Source organism: Cenococcum geophilum, assembly GCF_001692895.1.
Source record: "Cenococcum geophilum 1.58 unplaced genomic scaffold K441scaffold_33, whole genome shotgun sequence".
Classification (NCBI taxonomy): Eukaryota; Fungi; Ascomycota; class Dothideomycetes; order Gloniales; family Gloniaceae; genus Cenococcum; species Cenococcum geophilum.
Window position 1 is genome coordinate 1,374,862 of NW_027137591.1, and position 25,475 is coordinate 1,400,336.

The following is a 25,475-nucleotide window of genomic DNA, read 5'->3' on the forward strand; positions in this document are numbered from 1 at the left end:
GTCCCTGTACTCAGTACATGTCTATTTGCTGCATTTGGCAACTTCTTGTTATAACCATTTATTCGGTTTATCTGACTTAAAGCAAGGATATGTAATAAAGCTAAGAAGCCCATTAGTTAATAAGGAGCAAAGTTTTTTTGTAATCCCACTTAGAAGCAGCTTTTGCATCAATTTAACAACCCGTCGCGTTGAAAACTCTTAGAATTGCCGAATTTTGCCATACATCCACGACGCCTTTTGAACGCCACGAACTTATATACAGGCAAGGAAAACAGTATCCTGCCATTATCCCGACAAAGCGAGTCAGAAGCAGCAGGTACAGATGTCCGGTAATCGCAGAAGCCAGCCAGTCAATCATGAATAAATCTCGTCATCACCGTACATAACACCCCAACAGCTCCCTAGGTGCTACGCTGGTAGACACCGCAAACCATGGCATGATCTCGCTCGAAGGGCTCGAGGGTAAGCTGTTCTTTGGGCTTGATGCGCTCCTCGCGCAACTTGGTGACTTCACGCGCGAAGACCGCTTCTGGGGCCGCGGTTGAGTCGATGCAGTTTGCTTTGATGGAGACGACGACACCACCGCCAACTTTGAGGAAGAGATGGGCGTTAAGGCCGACAATACGGGCTTGATCGGGTTGGGCAACGTCCTGGGCGTTCGGATTAGTTATGCAGGAAAAGAGATCGTGGCTTCAATGCAACTTACAGCGAATATACAATCAACCATAGAGACGAGCATGCGGTATTTAAGCGGGTGTCGAGCGTCCTCTGCAAGTTTGTTAGTTGTATAATGTGAGCTGGTATCGGAAATGAGACTCACCAATAATGGGAATGACGTTTGTACGGTGTGTTGCCATATTGATTAAATCACGTCCAGACCGATGACTGAACTCGACAGCGAAAACTGTGCCTTCGGGTCCAACAATATCTGCAACGTGGGAAACTGAGGTTCCGGATGCAGCTCCTAGATAGAGGACTTTACTTCCAGGGCGCATGAAGATATCCTCCATACCACCCAATATACCAGCTGCAAGCTTACTGCGGAAGGGATTCCACACACGGTATTCGGTCGAAGTTGCCGGAACGACATCCCCGTTGGCAGACGTAGTCGCATCTGGGCCCTGGACGGCAATACGCTTCTCGCCGTAGACAGACTCTCCCGGGGTTAAGTTTTTTGTAACGAGTAAGTCTTCCTTTCCACGTGCGACAAAGACGCCTGCGTGACGATGGGGTTCCTGCGGGTCTCGTTAGCTGGTAATTCCTTCAGTAGGAGCCCTAGATCTTGCTGCGTACGATTATAACCTTCCTGCAAAATTCGTTAGTTATTTGATATCATAATATGTCAATGATGTACTTACTGTCCGCCCTTGGCACCAGCAGCTCCACCCCTTCCACCTCTGCCACCTCCACGTCCACCTCTAGCTCCTCCTCTTGGTGCTCCTCTTCCACCGCGAGCGCCACCTCTGGCACCGCCTCTACTACCGCCCCTTCCCCCTCGATCACCGAATCCACCTCGATCACCAAATCCACCTCGACTTCCACCTCGCCCACCACCGCGCCCACCTCTTGGTGTAAACGCCATGCCTTAATGCTAACTTATAAGGGTATTGAGGAAGCTCAAGGGCGACTGCAAAATGCGGTTACACAGGAACGCTAATTCGACCAGGTTAGGCGGGAAACGTACTTTAAGCTTGTCGCATGAGCTATGGGGCTTAGATTTTTCAACAAAGGGCTTTCTGTCAAAAGAGAGACTGAACAGTTGTGGGGGATATTCGTGAGTGGTGCAGCAGCTCTTCTCGAGAGCCGGTGGATTTTTTTGAAAGATCAGTCTTGGCAATTTTGGCCGCATCGCTAGCGAAGCCAATCACCGGGCCGCACACTCCGCCGCCCACACCTCGATTTTTTGGGCCTTCCGATGAACAGAAGATTCAATCGACCATTCTCCCAGGACTCATCGCCCAACAACCGCCACGATGGTAAGGCTCACATCTTTGATACTGCCCTCTACCCCCTATAGAATAGCCTCTGGCCTTGAAATTTTCTAGTATCGATAGACTCGAGCTGACAGCGCTGGCCATTACAGGTCCGATACGCAGCGACCGCAATCGACAACTCAAAGTCTGCCCGCGCCCGCGGCTCCTACCTTCGCGTCTCTTTCAAGAACACCCGGGAAACCGCTCAGGCGATCAATGGCTGGAAGCTACAGCGCGCTGTTGCTTACCTTGAGAATGTGATGGAGCACAAGGAGGCCGTCCCCATGAGGCGGTACGCTGGAAGCACTGGACGATGCGCACAGGGTGAGTTGGATATCCAATTCCCCCTTAGCTAGCAATATCTCGCTGTTCGACGAAAGAGCTGGGAATGCAGAGATACTCTAAGCGCTACGGAGATGACATCAATGGAGTGGCACGAGATACTTTGTGAAATATTGGAACCGTAGCACTGACAGAGATACTCTTAACAGGCAAGCAATTCGGTGTCTCCAAGGCCCGCTGGCCCGTCAAGTCCGCCGAGTTCCTTCTCGGTCTGCTCAAGAACGCTGAGGCCAACGCCGACACCAAGGGTCTCGATACTGGCAACCTGATCGTCAAGCACATCCAAGTCAACCAGGCCCCCAAGCAGAGGAGACGCACATACCGTGCCCACGGTAGAGTACGTTACCGCATCCTATATCTCTCAAGAATTCATTAATTTCACGATGAGGTGAATTTGAGAAACAAATGACTGACTGATCCATTAGATCAACCCCTACATGTCAAACCCTTGCCACATTGAAATGATTCTTGCCGAAGGTGACGAAGTTGTTCAAAAATCAGCACAAGTTGTGCACCGTGAGGAGGCACGTCTGAACTCCCGACAGCGTGGTGCTCGCGTCCGGAGGGCCATCACCGCCGCGTGAAAGGGGAAGTAAAGTTGGGGGATGATTATGCACGGGTGGAGAAAACGGTGGTTCCGGCTTTTGAGGGCAATGGGAGTAAACTACTCTGCAGCGAAGCGTTTCCTCTTCCAACATGGGTCTCTGCATTGGGCTTCACGATATCAAACGGATGGTTGCAACTATAAATCGGACCTAAAGGCAGCTTCGATAGTTTGTATGCAATCATTACGTCCTCACTCTGATGCTTGGTCATGTGAATCCGTGTTACAACAACCCCGAGCAACCCAAATCACTAAGTACAAATATGAAGAATACAGAGAGTGTATTCCGTTCCATTATTCTAATACGGCACTTTGTCTGTCAACGCCCAGGTATCAGAGCAATGCAGTTAAAACGTCACCAATGCACACATCTATAGCCTAGACACCTTTCCATTCCCATCAATCTCTACTCCAGTAACCTCTGTAGCAGCCCTAGTCATATTCAAGCGGTCGTTATATGCATTTGGATCTGTGAGAAATGCTTCGTCGCCAGAGAATCGCCTTCGGAAGGGCATGTAAGTGACTGACTTATTGGCGACCCAGGGGTAAGGAAAGAAAGGCAATTGTTGCTTATACTGAAAAAGGAAAATCATAGAAATTACTAAAAAGCAAGTGAAAATAATATCTTGCATGCGAAGTTGCTCAGTTTCGTGGTAGTGTCCAGTTAGAAAGAAAGAAGATGAAGGTTAAAACCAGGCAGACGCTAGAAGGCGGCCGAGCATGATAATAATATGGAACTGCATGGATAATAAAGATGAGGAGAAGGAATGCTTGTTACTCACCAGCCTCTCTCCTCTCCACCTCTCAAAAAGCTGCAATCTCCATTCAGTTCGCAATTCCAACCGCCCTTCACCCCTTTCCCATCCCTCCACCCAACATCAGGTATGTCGTCAGGAGAGGCTCTATTCCACTTCTCCCCTTTCGTATCGTCTCCGCTGGGAACCACATTCTCTTTACGCCGTCTCATGAACTTTGACAATGAGCAAGTAAAGCACTTAAAGTCATCCTCGGCTGGATCCTTGGGCATGCGTCCTGTCAACGTTCGCCCCATCGCGATCATGCTGGCCGCATGAGTACAGATTAGCAGCGCTCTGGGACCCTGGGGGTCCGCATCTAGCGTGGCGATCATCTGGTGTAGAGCGTATGCTATGCGATCATGGAGGCCCTCAATTGTCTCGCCATTGGTAGAAGGTATGATGAGAGGGGTGTAGTCGGGGTCTAGATTAGGAAAGTGTGTATGAAGCACAGAGAGGGGCGCGGGCGAGGGGTGGTCGAAGCGCGCACGACCATAGAATTCGCTTAGGAGGGCAGAATGTTAGCAAAAGGTCTTATCATGCTACATATATGACTTTGTGGATAGTCGATGCTTGGGGGGTTAGGTATACCCAACTCCATTCTCCACTCTAACCTTCCCTCCGCATCGTCCTCGGAACAGCTGTTCTGTGGTTGGTTTAAGTGTCTGTAAACATCGGTAGAAAGGGCTTGAGTAGATAACATCGACTGGTGGATCAAGCGTGAGGATCTTCTTGGCGAGTTGTTTCGCCTGATCTACGCCATAACCTGCAAGAGCGGGATCGGAATGGATTCCCGTAGGGCTGGTGACGTTCGAGCTATACACGCCTGTATCAGGGTCTACAACCCAGTTGGAGCGAAACTAGGCTTTTATGTTAGAATAGAACTAAGTGAGGCGTAGTTAAGAGGTATGGATGCGAAAGTGGATATGTGAGTCTGCCGGGATATGTTGGCAAACTCACGAAATCCAGATCCAAATCCTTATCATTACATACCCCATGCCTCACGATATAGATGACTTCTAGCACCATAGTTTCTAGTAATTTTAGTTAGTATGAACGAGAGTTTTTGTAAAAGAATATGATTATTTTGCCGGTCAATGACGGCATTAAACATTGTTGGTTGTTTTTCAGAAGTGCCTCGGTTCGATGGATTAAGGCCGGCATCAGGAACAAGTCAGCGCTTTCGATTCACGAAGTGGCTCTTTAGGCATTTTCGGGGCCAACCCGAGGCTGGGGAATTCATATAAAACAAGCATGAATCAACGACTGCACTCAAGTGCCATCAAAGGTTCCTGGAAATCACGACACATCGCAGTTCATAACATCTGGCATCATGCAATATTCGTTTGATCTACCACGCCGACCGTGAGGAAACATGCAACTTGCTCAAGCAAATATGCCAGGATAACTTTTCATGTCCGGGGTATCCCCAACCGTCAACCCATTAGACAAATAGACGCTTAATAGAAGAACCCAAGAATCTTTCCAGCAACGTGTTTCCTCCTAGCCTCTTCGTGATCCATGATACCAGCGGAGGTAGTGAGGACGATGTATCCGAATTGACGAGATGGTAGGAGCTTAACAACCCATTTCTCGAGATCACGGAGCTGAACGTTGTAGCGGGGGCTAATGACACCGGTCTTGTTGATGCTACAATCCTGTTAGACCGCAGCTTGAGGAGGAAGAGTGCTTATGTCTTACCGTCCGTTGAGCTGGATGACGATTTTGCCGTTGCGGTGGTCATCAACTTCCTCGAACTCACCAATGTAGCCTAAACAAAAGACATTAGTATGTTGCGATAGATTAAACGTTGTACGTCAGGGCAAATCAGAGAACGTGTAAGATCTTCGCAAGAAATCTAAATCTATCGGGTACTTAAAGGGCAAGGATCGTAGTGATAAAATCAAAACCATTGCCTAGTTATCAACCCGAAGTAGTGTCGAAACACCAGGATGCAAAACTTTTCCACGTACCGTGTCTTTGCATGACGCTCAAAAATTTGACGATGACCTTGGAGCTTGGTCGGATGAGAACTTGACGCTTGCCCGACTTCTCTGCGTTGTTGATGGCATTGAGCGCATCGTTGAGGACGCTTGTTTTGACCATTGTGACGGTAGGATGAGATTCTCAAATGGCGGGGCGCGAAATGAGGTATCTAGAGGAGCACACAATAGACGTTAGCCTTCAGAAGCCAGAGCATAAAGAGTGCCCTCTGGTTCGCGACCAAAAGGGTTCTTCAGCTCGTGTCGCAGAGAAAGAAGCGTATCATCTTGTGACTCCGTTAAATGAAAGAGAAACAAGTGATTGCTCTCTCCGGCTACCTGAAGGGCACTCGCGCATGATGAAAGAACATACCTCGAAAGTTGTGAGGATATAATTGTCGTTGCGTCGATTTTGTCGATGAGAGCGTGAGGTTCTCAGGACGCAGCTGTCTAAGAATTTGTGGGATTCGCTAAAGCGAAACGGACCAATAAGCGAACCCCGGACACTTTGCTTATCGACTAACAGATCCCTGAAGCGCTTTCACCTGCCGATTCGCCGTTTATCAATTGATGAAAGCTACCAAGGAGTCTTTGAGTGAAATTGCTGTCTTGTCAAAAGCGACAAGTGTTATCTAGGCATTCCTTGCGCACACCACAAAAAGCCCAGGCCGAATACGTTCATTTATAGCATGCGGCACTAAACAACGTGGCTGACACCGATAAGCTTCGCTGACAGATCGATGACGCTGGATATCCCGAGGTGGCCATGCGAGTGGTTGCCAAATTGTTTCTCTCAACTTCCCTTGCAGCTTTGCACATTATACCATTGACTCACAATCTGTATTTAGGAAACCCCTGATTTCTTGCAATGTCTTCCGAAGCCTGTTGTACTTGCGCAGCCTTCCTATCATCTATACCGCCAACTTACGATGAGAAGACTGAGAAGCCTGCGATGCACGAGCGCCGACTCGAATGCTGCAATCGCGCAATATGCGCCCGTTGTATAACAGATAATCCACGTTTCGCAACGTACTGTCCCTTCTGCCAGGTCTCTATAATACCGTCACCACTCCCCCAAGGCCTGCGCGATCCTCCAGCATATTCGCCACCAAAATCTCCACGGCTTTCACAACCCTTTCTAGCGGCCGAATCTAACGGCGGCCCCCCAGCGTACTCAGCACATAACCCGCTACAGCCTCCTGCGGAGAAATCAGCGGTCCAGGATGGAGAGTCAGCTCCTGATGTTCTACACTTTGTCGATGCTACACATGACACAATACCTTCGTTATCATTGCAATATGGCGTGCCCGCGGATGCCCTAAGGCGGACAAATGGACTGTATGCGGACCATCTCTTAGCGGCGCGTCGAACAGTATTGATTCCCAGGGAATATTACAAGGGTGGTATAAGCTTAAGTCCGCGCCCCCTAGAGGGAGAAGAGGAGGAAGCAAGAAAGGGTAAGGTGAGGAAGTGGATGGTGGCCTGTAAAGTCGCCGAGTAAGTCGGAACCTTCGTTCTTAAGGTTATAGAGCATTCCGAGCGCATAAAAAGTGGGCCTTTCATGGCTATCAGGAAATACTTCCCCCAAATCCAGAAATTGCTTGTGCTCTTCCCCAGGCTTCTTAGCTTCCTCCCGAGAAACGTGCGACGCGGAGACATTTCCTACTTTCAGTCGAAAGAGCATTCCAAAACATGGCGTCTATGAATGGTTTCTACCGTGCAAAGAAAGTCCAAATTAAAAACTAGGCTGACCAGTGCGGAGTATTGCTCCTCAATACAGATATGATGTTGCTCTGTTGTACCTCAAACAGTCGGACTACGATCTTAGCCAGGCGATTGAAACGTACAGGGCAGATGAGAGATGGGAGAAAGAGCATCCACTAGAAGCGGCAAAGAAAGGAAAATCAAAGGTCTCCCAAGCCCCCGGAAGGCGCAGGTGGGGCTTCGGTGGGAGTAGTGGGGGGTTAACAGGTCAACTATCATGAGTTATCGTGTTTCATGCGTCCAACAAGCGCCTGGATTTTCCGGCCTTCATAATGAGCGCTTGCATATGCTGGAGTTTGGGTATTTGGAACGACTAGACGATCATTCGGCCTGCGAAGGCCTGGAGGCAATCTCAGACTGTTGATTATGTTGATATATTTGTATTATTCTTCACGATATCCGAAAATCACGGCATGGATGAATATCATGCAGCACGCGTTGATAGCGAGAGCTATTCTATTCTCGTCGTCGAATAATCAAATTGCACCTTGTCTCTTGGCGATTTTGTGCCCTTTGCAGATGCGGACACCATCAGCGAAACACCAATCAAGCGTGGTTGTAAGCGCCGAGACGTCTACCGAATCACAATCCTCACAGCCAACAGTTTCCAAGCGCCCCGCACCAGCCTAATCGACTGCCAGGGCCATTATATTACCCGTGCACAAACGGGAGGCACGACACCCCGTTTCAGGAGGACACGGCACCTGCGTGGCGCTCAATCCAGAATCTAACCGTGAGGCATGATTCGAAGTTGGCTACATATTTTCTTTCGTTGGCAAGCCACGGTGCTTAGCCGTCCCCCAGAGGCCTCTGTTTCAGGCTAAGCGAAATGTAAATCTTAGCCTTTGCAGTAAGATACCCCAGCTGCAGCGTTCGAGTGGCTATTCTCGTCACCTCTTGGTTGTCAGCACCCAAGGCTTCATCTGCAGGTTGGCCTATTTTGATCTATCTAGGCGCTGGATGGTTCCCGGGATCAACAGCGGTATTTTCAGTCGTGGCTTACCAGACTTTGAAACCATCACTGCAACTCTGATTGTTTTAAAGCATGCGAGCTCCCCATCTCCGTTTTCGTGCGTTCAGAGGGTTCAAGTATATTTCTGTTAGTGGTCTTGTTGTTTGGCCAGCCACTGAACGTCTATCTCATTTCTCTTTGTTTCTTTTAGTGCCGTTGATCGCGCCAGTACAGTGTTTATTTTATTTAATTTTGTAGTTTCTTCCCGCAGTCGCTACTCAAGATGAAGATCAATCCTACCCCTCTACATATTGCCCAGCTAGTACTGGTCGGCCTTACTCTCTGCTTTTCCATTGCAATTATCGGAACAGCAGCGCACACTCTTCATGTGTTCAACAGTCAGCAATCCACAAACCCGTGGTGGCTACCACTATGGCCTCAGCACTTCGATACTCGTAGCACTAGCGCCTTGATCGGTTCTGCTGCATCAGTCGTCGTGCTAAACGCCATCTTCTTGATCTTCACCCTCGTACCTCGAGTATGTTTCTCCACATTATTTGCTAGTAACATATTATTAACAGTCTCAGTTCAACGTATCCAACCGACCAACCTTCCGCGCTTTACTTGCGCTAGGAACTGCTCTTCCTGGCTCATTGGTCATGCTTTGCACAGTCATCTACGCCCATATTCTTAACCACAACAGCCCGGATACCGACACCATCCAGACATGGACCTGCAAGTACAAGGATAACAAACCCTTGTCCCAAGACTTAAGCATACCATCCAATATGGGGAATGGCCTGTTCAGATCTATGTGCCAGGAGAGTGTATGTCCTTTCACACACTTCATCGCAAATACCGGGTTCAGAGCAAATACTAACGATTGTGACAGAAATTTGCCCTTTATGGTACACTTGTAGTGTTCCTCCTGTTGAGCATGTCACACGTTATTACTATTGTGACTTGGATCGCCGACAAGTGGGCTCAGAGGAAGTCTGGGAAGGAATGGCAAGACCCTGGTGTCGAGATGGCCATTCCCACGCAATAAGCGCTAAGGCTATCCGCTCTGCTTTCTGAAAAGAGAACTCAGCTTTGACGCGAAGACTTTCCTCCAGAGCTGTGGTCGAACACGCTGCATTGCCAACTCCCCCAGCCTCGTGCCTTGCGGACGCCTCGATGCTTGTTGGACGCTAAGGCGTACCGAATACGATGGAGAGCGGGGAGGATCAATAGCATTTTAATCTCCTTGGTGATCTGTCACGGCCTTGAGTATCTGAGCATGAACACTTACTGATCAGTGTGTATGGTGTTCCGGCAGGCGCTATAGCGATATCAATATTATCTTAAATAGTTAACTATATAAATGTAAAAGTGGATGATACCAGGTTGACTTTCTCATTCTTGATCTAAAACATATTGCCTAGTGTATCTCGCGTATCGCCTGATGTCGGGTTCAACAATATGTCTATTGAACACCCTGTATATCAATGGCCTTGATACACACTTCTACGTAACGAAAGTAAAGAAGTACAAATAGCAGCGCTAATAAATTACCTACATGAGGGAAGTCTAAGCGGTGCCTGTATACACAATGTAAAAACAATCCGTAACTCCAACGCATGGTACAACGCCTTAGGTTTCCCACTCATATCCAGTGATGTCAGCGGTTTGGATCGGTTCGAAATTTTGCCTTGAACCAATCCAAAAGTCAAATCAAGGCTCTAAACCGGTTTGTAAACCGGTTAAACCAGATAAACCAGATAAAATAGAGTATATTTGAGCGTAATATAGTGTATAAAGTGGCAGAATTGTTTAACAAAGTAAGTAGTTAAATAGAGTTAGGAAATGGTTTATGGCCCTATATAGCTTAAGCGACATTAGCAGCTGGTTAAGTAGTCACTAAATTAAGAGGCATAGGCTTACTATTACTAGTCTTGGCATAGTGTTGAGAAGCAGCTTAGTCGTTAATAAGTATATATTTAACAGCGCCACCCTTATCTACCTTATTGCCCTTATCTTTCTTATCAGTCTCCTTATTAGTCTCCTTATTAGTCTCCTTATCCTCCTTATCCTCTGGCTTATCAGCTTCCCCCACATTTACTACCACATTACCCCCTATATCGCCTTTTGCTAAAGTCTTTTTTTTAATAGCAGCTTTGGCAGCAGCTTTGGCAGCAGCTTTAATAGCAGCTTCGTCCTTATATTGCTTATTAATATTAGGATCTACGCCCTTTATAAAGGCCTTTGCTTAAGAACAACCGAACTAAGACTTAAGGCATTTGTTTGCTTTAATAATATCGGCTTTAAGGCGGTTTTAAGGATTAGTAAGTAGGTGCTTTGCGGAACTAAACACGCGTTTATATTCGGCGCTTATTAGTGGTATAGTAAGTATATTAAGGGCGAATCGAGCAAGATCGGGCTGTAATAGGTAGACGCTATTCTAGTATATTACGGACGCTTTAAGTATAATGCTACGGCTACTTAGAGAAGAGACGGAAGAAGCTAGTTAGTTGATTTAGGCATGGTCCAGGATGGAGCCGATAGAACTATGTGACGAGGAATAGTAACTAAGGTCATATGATATGCTATATATTAAACAAGAGGAACAAGAGGAACTTATGTACCTTACGTATAAGACGTACATTACGTATAAGAAGAATTTCATAGGAGTACGGTTGTGTATTTAAGGACCCTTAGTCCCTACCTAGATAGTTCCTTCCTTATAGTAATTCTTAGAATATAATTAAAGTTAATCTGTTAAGCAACTACTCCACCAGTTATTATTACGTTATTAACTTTATACTTGCATTTCCTATACACCTAGCCTAATAATAGGACCTACTATAGTTCTTACTATAAGGTTCTGTTATATAATTACTACCTAGTTATAGTATTAAATACAGAGAGTTAAATAATATACCACTAAAAGCAGCTACCACAACGCCATTAACGGCGGCAACTATTTTAAGGTTAGGTAATGACACTAGTATAGCAAACACTAACTTATAGCAACCTATAACGGTTAGATAGTTATAAGAGATAGTTAACTAGTTAACAGAAAATAATATAATATTAGAAAATAGGATTAATGGGATAGGCGCAGTAAAGGTTAAGTTACTATTAATTAAAAGGTACTTAGGGGAGAGATTAAAGCTTAAAGGATTTCTTATATAGATATACTTTAAGGTAGCATAGGAGGGAGTAAAGCTGGCAATACCTATAGATTAAATAGTATATGCAGGATTGTTCTTAATAGGAAGAGCACTTAAATAGTTTAAGCCTTACCTTATAGAAATCTAGGTAAACGAAATAATAACTATAAACTAAGAGGTACGGTTTATGTTCTTAAGCTAGAATAGATTTATAGAGTAACTTATATAAATATTTAGAGACCTGGAGGCAGTAACTACGGTAAAAAGAAAACTTTAAGATATTATACAGCGAACCTTAGCAATTAAGTATATAACGCAGTTTTAGACGTTAGTAATATAAGTAGAGTGGAATAATAGGGCGCTTATAGCACAGTATAAATAGGGACTTAAGGCTAAAGTCTAGGACGTAATTATCCTAATAGAAGATATAGACACCCTAAGGGAGTTAATAGATTAAGTAATAAAGATTAATAATAGGATCTACTAAAGGGAATAGGCTAAGAAAGGTTAGGATAGAGTTCTATAGTTATATAAGATATAGAGTATATAACGACCAAAGCTAAGTTAGAAACTATAGTATAGCGTAGAGCTAATAGACCTAAGTAGTACTAAAGAAGCCTATAAGAAATGGAGTAAGAAACTATAAAAATTTAGAGGTTAAGGATCTAGTGATTATGGGACTAAGAAGCAAAGGCTAAACTAAAAATCTTAGCAGCAGAAGATGTTTAGGTAGACTTTATAGTAAAAACAATAGTTTAAAGAGGGAGCTTATATAAATTACGGAAAATAAGGTTACTTTATAAGGGATTATAAAGATAGTTAGAATTACTATATAATAAAGGGAACTAGACTAACGGCAGACGATATATACGTATAGAGGGATAACAATATGCTATAAGGAATAAAAGAATATTTAATTAAAAGTTTCGCGTTTTGTTATAATAATGTATGCCAAATTCATAAGGACGCTAAGTACGGCGTAAGCTACTAGCTATAGGAGCTAGCACCTATAGGATATAGAGGTACTAATAAACTAGTTTACAGATCGGACATTAAGGACAATAAATTTAACGTAGGTGAAATATTCCATAATAATAAGGTAATAAGAGCGGTTTACTAGGAATATATAGCCATTAGAAATGTTATACTAGAGGTAGAGGATAATTCCACTATAAAATAGGGAATATTAGTAAGGATTAAGACCCCACTAAATATAATATCTATTGCTTTATAAGACGCAAGAGAAGTAAAATAGTGAGCTACTTCGGCACTTAATAAAGGTAAGAAGCCAAAGGCTTAAGATTCTTAAGATAAGATAAGGTAAGCTTAAGGACCTATAATAGATAAAAACCGATAGAGCAGAGTAGTAGCTTAGTTTAAAGATATACAAATAAGCTCGGGATGAAGTTTCCTATAGATATAAGATTCTTAAGATAAAATAAGTGAGATTTAAGACTCTTAAGATAAGATAAAAATACTAAGTAAGCCTAGTTAGACTAAGGCTAGAGCTAAGCTTAAGTTAAAAGCAAGCTCGGGATTAAAGAATTTAAGGGACTAAGAATTTGGAGTACGAATTAGGACACCTATAGGTAAAAGGTAAGGAGCTTCTTTATAGATTAGAGAATCTATAATATAAATAGTAACTAAATTAGGAGACAGACATATAGACCTAGAGGACTTATTAGTAGAATATAGTGTTTAGACTAAAGATCGAAAAGTTAATACTAAGATTAAGAAGTAAGAGGACTTTAAGGATTAGAGCGCAAGACGCAAACTAAAAAAAACTATAAAAGAATTTAGGCAAAGAATTATTGTATAGCAAGAATAGAAACTAGATAAAAGATCTAATATATTAGGACGTATAAAGGATAGAGCGCTAGTATAAAGAATTACCAATAGGCCTAGGGTAGGCATACTAAGAGCTAAGTAGCTTATTAAACTGGAAGATAAAGAGGATCTAGGGATCCCTACTAGGTTTAAGGAACAATATATAAAGGGCTGTTATAACGTAATAATAAGAAGATACTTCCTTACGGATAAGCTATATACACTCTAGTAGTTATACTAAAAGTAGTATAGGCAGAAATATAATAATAAGTAGGAAGATTTTTATATATAGTTAGATAAAAAAGTTATCTAGGACCACCTAATTATAGAAAAGGCTATAACTTATATTAAAGGAGCCTTAATTATAACGTTAAAGGATCTAGAGGAATGACTAGAGGACTAAAGAAGCAAGTAACGCATCTTAGTACCTATAAATAAAGTTATAACGTTTAGATTAGTATAATAAAGGTTTAAACTTAAGGATAAAGACGAGCTAAGAGTTAACCTAAAGCACCTAGCACACTATATGTTATTATAGATTGCGTATATAGACGATATATATAAGATGTATAAAAATCCAAAGGAAAGGAATTGGAAATACCCTATAAGGATATACTAGATAATAGATAAGTAATAATATAGGAATGCTAAATATATACATAGATAGCATCCAGCAGAAGCCTAAAAGGAAGGAGATTTAATACTTTAACTAGGAAGATTCCTTACGGAAGAATGCTTAGATGGATAATAGTAGTAGGAATACCTAGAGAATACGTGTCTATAGTATATAGAAGACAAAAAGTAAACTAGGTATTGGCTAAAGAGTAAGCTAAGTATATAAGGATTAAGCAGCTAATAGTTAGGAAAAGTAGAGGCCTACAGGACTAGAGGGAGCTAGTAGTAGAGCCTTAGACCCTTAAAGAAATTTAAGAATAATACCTAAATTTATAAATAAAGTAGTAGGATTAACAGTTTAAAGCGTTAATAGATAGTAGAGTAACGCGAAACTATATCTTACTAGCAGTAGTTAAGAGAATAGGGCTACCGTATAGATAGAAGGAGCAACCTTACCTATTAGTTATAATTTTAGGAGATCTAATAGCCTATAGAGGAGGGATTATTAGTCTTAAAATAGGACCTATTTAGATAACTATTAAAGGGAAATAAATCGAGATGTCTTTTAATATCCTACCATTAGGACGGGATGAGGTAGTATTAGGGATGCCTTAGTTATAGGAATATAATCCAAAAATCAATTGGATTACAGGTTAGGTTAATATTAGAGATACTTAATGCCGCAAAACATAACAATAAGCCAAGTTGGTATAGTACTAAGTTAAAGCGATATATAAAGAGACTAAGTAAGGCTTAAGTTATATACCAAAGAGATACTATAAGTATAGTAAGAAACTATAGTTACTAGAAAGTAAAAAGCTATTAGAGTATATAGTATAGGACTATAAAATAGAGTTAGAACTAGGAATAAGTCTAAAGTTCTTTCCAATCTATAAGCTTACTAAAGAAGAAGGTAGAGTATTAAAAGAGTTTATCTAGAAGAACTTATAAAAGGGATACATTAAACTATTGTAATTATTAGTAGGATATCTAGTACTATTTATACCAAAAAAGAATATTAAGCTAAGGCTGTGTATTAACTATAGATAGTTAAATAGTATTATAAGAAAGGATAGGTATTTTTTACCCTTAATTAGCAAAATCTAAAATAGGATAGGTAATATGTAAATCTTTACGAAGATAGATCTAAGGTAGGCGTACTATTAGATTAGAATTAAGGAAGGCGATAAATAAAAGGCAGCCTTTAGGTTAAAGGAAGGACTATATAAACTATTAGTTATATAATTTGGGCTTATAAACACACTAGTAATATTTTAGAAGCGTATTAATAATATATTAGGGAAATACTTAGATGAATTTATTATAGTATATCTCGATAATATTATTATCTACTTAATAACTAAGGAAGAACACGGGGAACATGTTAAATAGGTCTTAAAGAGACTATAAAAAGAATAGATGCTAGTAGCAATTAAAAAATGCGAGTTCTTTACCAAAAAAACCGATTGTGTTGGATTTATTATTAAACTAGGCCAACTTAGTATAGATCTAAAGAAGATTAAGGCCATAGTAAATTGGTAAGAACTAGAAAATATTACGTAATTAAGATTATTCCTAGGGTTTTGTAATTACTATAGAAGGTTTATAGCGCAGTAGTTAAAGGATATTAAACTACTTACGCGACTAATGGGGGGGGAAGAACTATGGGCATAGGGAGAGGAATAGTAGAGACTCTTTAAGAAAGTTAAAGAGTTGTTTACCTAAAAGCTAGTTTTTAAGATCTATTAATTAGGACTAGAAACGGTTATAGAAATAAATATAGTAGACTATATACTAGGGGCATACTTTATATAAAAATATTAAAATAGATAGCATTTAGTGGCATACTATAATTATAAGATAACACTACTAAAGTTAAACTATAATATCTATAATAAGGAGTTATTAGGTATAGTTATAGTATTAAAAAAATAGAGAGCATTCTTATAAGGCATAAAGAAACCATTTATAGTTAAGATGGATTATAAAAACCTAACAGGATTCCTAATAATAAAGGAACTTAACTAAAGATAGGTTAGATAGGCAGAGATGCTTATAGAGTACTATTTTAAGATTTAGTATACTAAGGGTATAGATAATACGTAAGCAGATGCTCTAAGTTAAAAAGCTAAACTACAAAACGATAAAAAGCTATTAGGGGCTTTACTGCGAAAAGATATAGACGGATTAATTAGGTACAATTATCCAAAAATTATAGTAACTTAAGAGAGTAATGAGCTAGAGAAAGTCTATAAGATACTAAAAAGCTTTTAGGTATAAAGGATTCTAGAAGTATAACTAGAAGATCTATAAACGGATATATATAAAAATTAAGAAGCGAAGTATATCCTAAGAAGCATAGTAGAGTAATTTATAAAAGAATTCTATAAGGGATTAACTTAAGGATATAATAAAGCTATAGGCTTAGTATTAAGACTCTAAGAGGAGTACATTATTAATAGAATTTAGAGAATAGCTAGGAGGGTTATAAAAGAATACCTAGATTACTAAAGGAATAAACTAGCGAGGTATAAGCTATATAGAGGGCTATAACCTATTAAAACACCAGAGAGACTATAGGAGGTCATATTATAGGACTTTATTATTAAGTTACTAAAGTTAAGAGATCCTATTACCGGATAAGATTATAACGCGATCTTAGTAATAGTAGATAAGCTTATAAAGTAGGGATACTTTATAGCATATACAGAAGAAATCTCGGCGGAAGATATCACTAGAATCTATATTAAAGAAGTATTTATAAGATATAGAGTACTAAGCAAGATTATATTAGATAGAGATCTAAAATTTATAGCAGTATTTTAGAAGGTATTCTTAGCAGAGCAAGGAGTTAGAGCAGTAATTTCCACTATATATTATCCGCAGACAGACGGTTAAATAGAAAGATTAAATTAGACACTAGAGCAGTATTTAAAGCATTATATTAATTATGCATAGAATAATTAGGTATTACTATTACTAGTTATACAGTTTACATATAATGTAATACCTTAAGAAGGAATAGGCATATTACTATTTAAGGCAAATTATAGATATAAGCTAAAAACATTATTATTACTATAATAAGTAAAGAAAACGAGTAGCACAGCTAAAGAAAGAATAAAGATATTAATAAATCTTTATATAAACCTTATAAAATTAGTAAAGAAAGTATAAAAGAGAATAAAAAGGTACTATAACGCTAAGAGATCTAAGGGACCAGATCTTAAGGAGGGAGATAAAGTATAGCTACTACACAAAAATTTTAAGAGTTGACGACTAAGTAAGAAGTTGGACTATGTTAGACTAGGACCTTTTAAAATTACGTAAAGGATTTTACTAGTTATATATAAGTTAAACCTACTAGCTAAAATAAAGATCTACCCTATATAGTATATTATAATGCTAGAACTAGTATATAGGAATATTAAGCTACTAGTTTATAAGGCAGACATATATAGAGGATAAAAAGAAGACAAATAGTAAGTTTTAAAGATCGTTAATTATAAGGACATTAATAATAAAATATAGTATAAGGTTAAGTAAATAGGCTATAATAAGACTACCTAGGAGCTACTAGAGAATTTAAAGAACGTTATAAGAAAGGTACAGGAGTATTAGAAGAGATTAGGTTAGGTAGTATTAAAAAAGAAGGATCGCTAAAAAATAAGTCACCTAAGGGGGACCTAGAAAGAGCAGTTGCCAAACTACTTAGATCTGTTTCCTTCTCCGTTAAAAGAGAATCTATTTTTTTATTACTAAGTTCCTATAAACCTTATTCTATAAGTTTCTACTCCTTAAAACGAACCTTCTTATAAACCTTCTTAAGATGAAGTAAATAGGTAGATGCCGCGATTTAAGCATTTAGGGCCTTCTATTCCGCATTATAAGAACATTCTAATTTAGTAAGGGCTTAAGACAGTTTACTATTTAGCCGCGTAGCAGTAGATTAAATATAAGACCCTAAGACAAATTAATCTAGGAACTAGATGACTATTAAGAGTAATAGGTCGCGTATATTTAGTATTAAAGGTAAAGTAAACGTCACAGGACGAATAAATATTCACTTTAGTGCACTCTAAGCAAGAGGACGGTTATTACGAAGATAGGTTTACTAACATAATATAAACTAACCCCTCTTTTAAATAACGAGAATATAGAGACGGTATAATCTTACTAAGAGATAATATTGCAGCAACAGTGCGAGCACGACGTTGGGCGTGTAAAGAAGAAATTGCTTTAGGTATAATAAGCAATAATATTAACCAAATTAATTAAACGGATATTATACCTCTAGTAAACAACTTAGAGATGTTTTAAATCTTTAAAAATGAAGATAAAGAGGAGGGAGATAGTGTTACGGACGCTTTAAGTATAATACTACGGCTATTTAGAGAAGAGACGGAAGAAGCTAGTTAGTTAATTTAGGCACGGTCTAGAATAAAGCCGATAGAACTATATAACGAGGAATGGTAACTAAGGTTATATAATATGCTACGTATTAAATAAGAGGAATAAAAGGAACTTACGTACCTTATGTATAAGACGTATATTATATATAAGAAGGATTTTATAGGAGTACGGTTATATATTTAAGGACCCTTAGTCCCTACCTAGATAGTTCCTTCCTTATAGTAATTCTTAGAATATAATTAGAGTTAATCTATTAGGCAACCACTCCACTAGTTATTATTACGTTGTTAACTTTATACTTGCATTTCCTACACACCTAGCCCAATAATAGGACCTACTATAGTTCTTGCTATAAGGTTCCGTTATATAGTAAGCTAGAGGATCGTCTACTTACTCTAGATTGCTTTTAATATAGGTTTAATAGGCGTTAGTTTTACTAAGAGGTACTATATTAATCTGTTTATAGCTTTTAAGACTACTAAATAATTTACCGCGTTTAAAGCGTATTAGTGGTAGAGGCTTAATGACCGCGGGATTACTATACTTGCCCTTATACTCCTCTAGCTAGAGGTTTTCTACTAGGCCCTAAATGCCGTAGTTATCTAGATCCTTAGGATTACCACTAAGCCAGTTTTTTTTGTTCTTATTTTAATTAAATCTCTAGTAAAACTACTACCACTTCTTATCTAGTAAAAGCACCTATGTAGTATAGTATGCGGCGCTGTTATCTGCAAGCTTATAGTACTTTTTATACTTCTCCTATAATGTGTAGGCCGCTGCCTTAAAATAGGTGTATTCTTTATGGTTACTATATTTAATATAAAGCTCTTAAAAGTTAATCTAAGCGTTATAGGTATAGTTAAGAAGCTAATCTATAGTGGTAAACCAGCGGTAAAGCATATGCTTATAGCCCTGGCTATATATAGTAGCTTCGTAAAACGGTTAGAGGACAAAGGAGAGCTTTTTAAGTAGAAACCAGTGGTGGGTAGTAAGCTGATTATTTTTAATACCCTCGCCGCGTTTTAGTATATGGGTGTCGCAGAATCGTTATATACGGGGCCTATAATTAATAGCTTGTATAATAGAGCTAAAATATAAATTCTATTACGTTGCATTACTTTAGATAAGCTAGTAGAGGAGTTAGTAATAAAATTAAAAAGTTAAATATTATAACTATAGAGTGAGAATATTGCGACTATAGAACGGATATTATAAAATCTAACGCTATGGCCAATTAAACTAGTATAATTTAATATTACTAGGTGGCGAAGATCACTAAATCTTATCTAGAGCCTATATACTTACCTTAAGCATATTAAATTCTAACTATTTCCCCCTACTATAATCCTCCAAAACTCCTCTTAACGCTATAGCGATATTTAAATATACTGTATAATATTATATAGACGTCTAAGAGCGCCCTACTTTCTCTAGATCTCCGTAATTAACTTAAAGTCATACCTACTATAAGCCAGCTTAAGCTCCTCTAGTGTAGTGTCCGCCTTTTTGCCTAGAAGGAACGCTTATGTATATAGGTTAACTATATAGCTAAGACACCGTAGTTAATAACGTTTCCGCTACTTTTCTAATATCTTTAGATAGAGCGTTTTTAGTATTAAATCTACAGCCATATTATTACTTAACACATTATTAAGTATAAAGTATCCTATTTTTCTACTAATCTTATACTCGCTAATTATATTAAGGACAATCTAAGCTTAGTTCGCGCCGTTATATTCGCCCTTAAGACGCTATATAGTAAGAAGCTTTGTTTTTTAGAGGCCATTCTTGTTAATATAGTAAGCAACTATTACGATAATAGCGTAGTAGTTTGGCGATGTTTAAAGGTTAAAGGATATATAGATATTTAAGCGAGCTTCTCGTAAGTTATCTTATAGCTACCTCTTTTACTTCTTTTACTCGCTTATTACCTAACTACGAATTATATTACGCATTAGAATTAGCTTCGCTAGGCCTTTATATATATACTAAATTAGCTTTAGGAAGTAGACATTTTTAATCTAGTAGAAAGCAATATGGTAGTATACCAGCTAGCGAATTAATAAAAGCTTAAAAGCTTTAAACTAGGTCTTCTAGATATAGTTTTGCTGCTTAATATACTGCTTAATTATTCCTTTAAACTTAATTAGATTGCCATTCTTATTAATTTAATAAGCTCGTTTCTAGTGGCTAAGAATAGTAGAGTTGCTATTAAGAGTTAATTACTAATTAATAAGAAGGAAGTATAGTGGGTAGAGTCTCTTACTAAATAGCTTATATATTTTATCCTTCTTCTTATCTAAATACTTATAGCAGTAGTAGTATCTAACTACTGTAGTCTTATAAACTATTATAAAGCCTTTTCCCTTACCCCATATATACGAGGACTTCGGCCTAGTACGCTTCTGCCCGGCAATATTATTAGTTCTTCGATACTACTGGCTATGGAGTTTAATTCGTTTTAGCTTTGCTGCTGGGCGCAATGGCGGCGGAGGCTCTTGCTCAAATGCGGATGCAGATTTGTGATAGGTAAGAGACTCTAGTTTTACTGCATTTGTAGTTGTCTTTAGGCGTTTTTATTTTTTACTACTAGAGGCTTTATTAACGCGCTTTTAAGGAACAGTAGGAGCCTTACCCGCGGCACAACTACTACTGGCACTACTACTACTACCTCCACGTGTTATTCGGCCGGTAATACTAATAAAGCCCTCTATATAATTGGCGGCATTAAATAATAAGGGTAGTAATAAGGGTAGCAATAAGGGCAGCAATGAGGGCAGCAATAAGGGCAGCAATAAGGGCGACGCGATGAGGACGACGCGATAAGGGCGACGCGGTAAGAGTCAACTACCTAGATTAATCCTTATCCAATCAAGGCGTTACTACACCATAGATAATATACGGCTTGGTAAGTGTACAGCAAATTTAATAGGCTTAGCTCCCTTAGGTGGCGTTCGCCTATACCTAAAAGCTTACCACTAAGGCTCTATATACATCCAGATCTGGTTCTACTGGTTAACCGGTTAGCGCTAAAGCCTTAAACCGATCTAAAATAGACCTGCCAAAATCGAACGAATCGGTTCGGATTTTATAATTGGTTAACCGGTCCAAACCGGTAGCGAACCGGTCCATTGATATCACTGCTCATATCGCAGGTCGCAAACTTTCACCAGCCGTAATGCACAGTAGGGCAGGTGTGCATAAGAATAAATCTAGTGAATGCTGGGGCCGGAAGGAAATTGGTGCCCGAAAGGTCAAGCCTGTCTCCAAATTCGACGAGAGCTAGAAGCGTGCCAATCTCATCATTGAGGTGCACGCTCAGCGTTTAAGATGTAGTAAGACTTCTAAGTAGAATATATAGATATCTAATCAACAGCATTGAATAAGAGTTGCAAGTGATTCGAATATAGAGCGCACTTTATATGTTTAAGGGACAATTGCTTTTTAACTTCTTTTATTTAGAGACTAATTGCTAGTTCTTCTCTAAAGGAGAACTGGCTTCTTTTGTAATCCTTCTAAGACACTAGTAAAAGCGACACTAAAAGATATATAGATATAAGAGATTTTAATCTAGAGCTAATTTGCAACTAAACGAGCTCTAAATCCAGTGCTTTTATCAATATTAATACAATATGTTTAATACTGAAAGATATTGAATATTGAATATTTTTAGAGTTGTGGTGGTAAAATATATCGGTAAATAACTAATGTCTAGTTTAATCTCTCTATTTAACCGTCTGTTTATAAGTAATATACCATTAATATTACTGCGTAAACCCCTTATTCCGCTAAAAACATCTCCTAAAATACTACTATAAATCTTAAATCTCTATCTAATATAATCTTACTTAGTACTCTATATTTTATAAATACTTCTTTAGTATAGATTCTAGCGATATCTTCTAAGTATACTATAAAGTAGCCCTACTTAGTTAATTTATCCACTATTACTAGGATCGCGTTATACTTCTATCTGGTAATAGAATCTTTTAATTTTGGCAACTTAATAATAAAGTCCTATAATATAACCTCCTATAGTCTCTCTAGTATTTTAATAGGTTATAGCCCTCTATATAGCTTGTACCTTATTAGATTATTTCTTTAGCAATCTAAATACCCCTTTATAACTTTTCGCGCGATATTTTAAATCCTATTAATAATATACTCTTCTTAGTGTCACGGAACCCCACCGTAGGGGCCTCTATAGGAGAGCCCCGTGCTCTCGCGTACACCTTACATACAGCTTATGTCAGCTACGCGTAGGTATATTACCTCCTTACGCCCTTGACCCTTATAATCGATCGCGCAACGTCTTGTAGACTCCTCAAATACATACGCTTTATAGCCACTGCCCCCGTCCCATAATATTACGTTACGCCTTTTTTACTACTAACGCTTAGCCTATAACTAATTCTACGTCTCTATAATACTATAGGCGCTACTAGAAGTAGCGTATTTATAAATTACCTTACTTTATACTTTTAAGGAACCTATAGTAGTAAAATAATATTTCTTATTAGCTACTATATTAAACCTAAAGAATAATTTAATGCCTATACTTAACCTACAACGCCAATTAATCCTAGGAGAATTTAATTTATTAGCTCTAGCCTTAACCCCTAAGGAGACGGATACTAATAATATCTTATCTTTTATTAACTATATAACTACAGATAAGCAAACGGAAGGGCTATTACCTATTAAAATCGAAATATAAGACGCCAAGACGTTTGTAAAAATAGTAGCATAAGACCCTAATAAATATTACCGCCTTTTATAGAACTACTACCTAAAGCTTATACAAGCCGAGATGTATACTGCTTAAGATTATAATATTATCTAAGACCTATAAGCTTATAAGGCGCTCGCTAATAATATACGTTAAGAAACTAAAGATAACCTCTACGTGTCTAAACGCGACGTCCAATAGTTAAAAAAGGCTAAGATTGCACTAATTACTACGGTTACTAAAAGAGAAGGCATAATTAAATACCTATAATCTTAGCTTAATAAGCATATTCGTAATAACGCTAGACACCTCTCTATTATATATAACGCCACCTAAGTTTCTATACCCCTAGTAACTTTACCTACTTAATACTTAACAGAGGGCTAGCGCTAAGCAGCTTTATCTAATAGAAACCCCTACTAAAGTAGTAATAATAAAAGCCATAATAATTGGACCTAAACTGCTATTATAGGGTCTAATATACGCTACTTTAATCCCCTAGTCTTTTAGGGAGACCGTAAGAAATATAACTACTAGAAGATGCAAATCCGCGAGAAACTAACTTAGAGCGCCTACCTTTTTTTTTTATAGAAGACACTAAAATTGGCTATATTATTAGGCGAATAAAGGGTACACTATTTAATAGACTCTTCGCCTAATAGGAGACTAGTAGCCCCTAGAAGTAGTAGTCCTACTAAAAAGTCCTTAATAATCTTAACCTAATATACCGCGATTATAACCTACTGGCTATTAACCGAGCTAAATTATATGCCCTAAAGATAAGCTTTACTAAATTATTTAATAAATTCTATATTAAATTCTAGGAATATACCGAAGCCCTTACCTAAGATAATACTAAAGACTAGGAGGACCTCCTTAAAAAAGTTACTTATTGCCTTAGTTACGCAGCCGCCAGCTATAACTATAGCAATGTTTATAATATAGTAGCAGCTCTACAGAAGATTAAACGACGACTAAATTAGATTGCTACTACTAACTTTTACCTAAAGACCTCTTTATAGAAGCCCCCTGGGCCTATTAAACCTATATATACTAAGCCACTAATACCTACTATTTTAAGTACTACCGGAACTAATATCGATTTCTCTATACTAACCTTTTTATAAAAACTCCTAGATAAAAAGCGCAAGCTACTTTAGAAACTAGGACGCTGCTATAGATACTATTAAGAAGGCTATTATTACAATAACCTAAACTGCCTAATGGCTAGGTTTAGTAGCTGCCGCCTAATACCTAACCTAATACCCTAAATACTAAATACGTTGCTACGCGCCACTACCATATAAGACGAAGATGTAGTAATAGTAGTAGAGTTAGATATAGAAATGGAAAACGCTAAGTCTTAGCCCTAAGTTGTAGGTTAGGACGCTTTAATAATAGAGGGATTTATATATTGGCTTGCTTAATAGATAACTCTATAAAAATAAATAGACGGAAATAGATAGTTTTACCTATAATAGAAACTACTGCTAAAAAATAATATAAAAGCCGTTCGATAATTAATTACAGAGCTATTAATAAATTTATAGATATCTAATTTGTGCGTACTTATAACCTATCTACCTTACCCCTTACTAAAGCCCGCGCTCTATAACTCGCTAACGGTAATTATATTATATAGAAGATTACCTATATAGTATAACTCTACCTAGATATAAATGGACACTAGGAAGAACTCTAGGCCTATATTATACTACTTACTAACTACCCTATTATTCTTAGAATAAACTAGCTTAAATAATATAACCCCGCCATTAACTAGAAGAAGAAAGAAGTAACCTTTAACTCTAAATACTGTAGAGAGACTTGCCTAAGGCATAGCCTAGCCGCCTTTATTTACTCCCTAGGATATTAACCTAAGAACCCCCTTATTACTCTACCTATAACTAACTACTACTATATAAGTACCCTAGCCTTCTATTATATAGCATATAAAAAAGGCTGGACCGTTACTATAGCTTTTTAATTATAACTATATAAGCTTAATAAAGAATAGGACTACGTCCTCTATAGTAATAGAATAGATATAGTTAACCTTCTAGAAGATAACGCCCCTATAGAACTCTACGGACTTTCACCTTTAGACTTTAAGAAGTTTATAAAGCTTAAAAAAGGACTTACTAATAAAGAACTCCATAAGCTCCTCCCTAAGAGGTACTATAACTTTACCAATATATACTTACAAAAGAGCGTAGATATACTCCCCCTATATTAACCTAATAACTATACCATTAATATTAAATAAGGAAAAATGCCACCTTATAAGAGACCCTACTTAATATTAAAAGATAAACTTCTAGTTATAAA

At 38.7% G+C, this 25,475-nt stretch overlaps 6 protein-coding genes across 6 annotated transcripts; 3 read left to right on the forward strand and 3 right to left on the reverse strand.

The window, feature by feature from the left end:
- Positions 1-401: 401 nt before the first annotated feature.
- Positions 402-1,235, reverse strand: K441DRAFT_571560 (Fibrillarin; the record flags this gene model as incomplete). Its single annotated transcript, XM_067643987.1, has 3 exons — positions 402-650; positions 707-768; positions 821-1,235. Coding segments are annotated over 3 exons (726 nt in total), but the record flags the coding sequence as incomplete, so codon positions are not given.
- Positions 1,236-1,973: 738 nt separating this feature from the next.
- K441DRAFT_688523 (60S ribosomal protein uL22) lies at positions 1,974-2,899 on the forward strand (the record flags this gene model as incomplete). Its single annotated transcript, XM_067652198.1, has 4 exons — positions 1,974-1,976; positions 2,084-2,297; positions 2,465-2,652; positions 2,741-2,899. 4 exons carry the CDS (start codon positions 1,974-1,976, stop codon positions 2,897-2,899), a joined length of 564 nt encoding a protein of 187 aa, XP_067501753.1.
- A 798-nt stretch (positions 2,900-3,697) lies between these two features.
- On the reverse strand, positions 3,698-4,742 carry K441DRAFT_706864 (phosphoglycerate mutase-like protein; the record flags this gene model as incomplete). Its single annotated transcript, XM_067653686.1, has 3 exons — positions 3,698-4,217; positions 4,305-4,573; positions 4,707-4,742. The coding sequence occupies 3 exons, from the start codon at positions 4,740-4,742 to the stop codon at positions 3,698-3,700; spliced, it is 825 nt and encodes a 274-aa protein (XP_067501754.1).
- Positions 4,743-4,948: 206 nt separating this feature from the next.
- On the reverse strand, positions 4,949-6,111 carry K441DRAFT_663506 (40S ribosomal protein uS8). Its single transcript, XM_067649207.1, has 3 exons — positions 5,687-6,111; positions 5,415-5,484; positions 4,949-5,363 (listed from the first exon to the last, which is right to left on the reverse strand). Exons 1-3 carry the CDS (start codon positions 5,817-5,819, stop codon positions 5,174-5,176), a joined length of 393 nt encoding a protein of 130 aa, XP_067501755.1. The 5' UTR covers positions 5,820-6,111; the 3' UTR covers positions 4,949-5,173.
- A 452-nt stretch (positions 6,112-6,563) lies between these two features.
- Positions 6,564-7,680, forward strand: K441DRAFT_571069 (uncharacterized protein; the record flags this gene model as incomplete). Its single annotated transcript, XM_067643958.1, has 2 exons — positions 6,564-7,192; positions 7,476-7,680. 2 exons carry the CDS (start codon positions 6,564-6,566, stop codon positions 7,678-7,680), a joined length of 834 nt encoding a protein of 277 aa, XP_067501756.1.
- A 1,014-nt stretch (positions 7,681-8,694) lies between these two features.
- Positions 8,695-9,459, forward strand: K441DRAFT_571428 (uncharacterized protein; the record flags this gene model as incomplete). The annotated part of the gene is made up of 3 exons (XM_067643984.1): positions 8,695-8,949; positions 8,999-9,238; positions 9,304-9,459. 3 exons carry the CDS (start codon positions 8,695-8,697, stop codon positions 9,457-9,459), a joined length of 651 nt encoding a protein of 216 aa, XP_067501757.1.
- Positions 9,460-25,475: the final 16,016 nt, after the last annotated feature.

What these genes read in the sequence shown, in the direction of transcription:
- K441DRAFT_663506 (XM_067649207.1), bottom strand. Translation starts at nt 5,819, where the DNA reads ATGGTCAAAACAAGCGTCCTCAACGATGCGCTCAATGCCATCAACAAC. An exon ending in GAGCGTCATGCAAAGACACG is followed by an intron (nt 5,485 to 5,686) that starts GTACGTGGAAAA and finishes TCTTTTGTTTAG; the next exon opens with GCTACATTGGTGAGTTCGAG. An exon ending in GTCATCCAGCTCAACGGACG is followed by an intron (nt 5,364 to 5,414) that starts GTAAGACATAAG and finishes ACAGGATTGTAG; the next exon opens with CATCAACAAGACCGGTGTCA.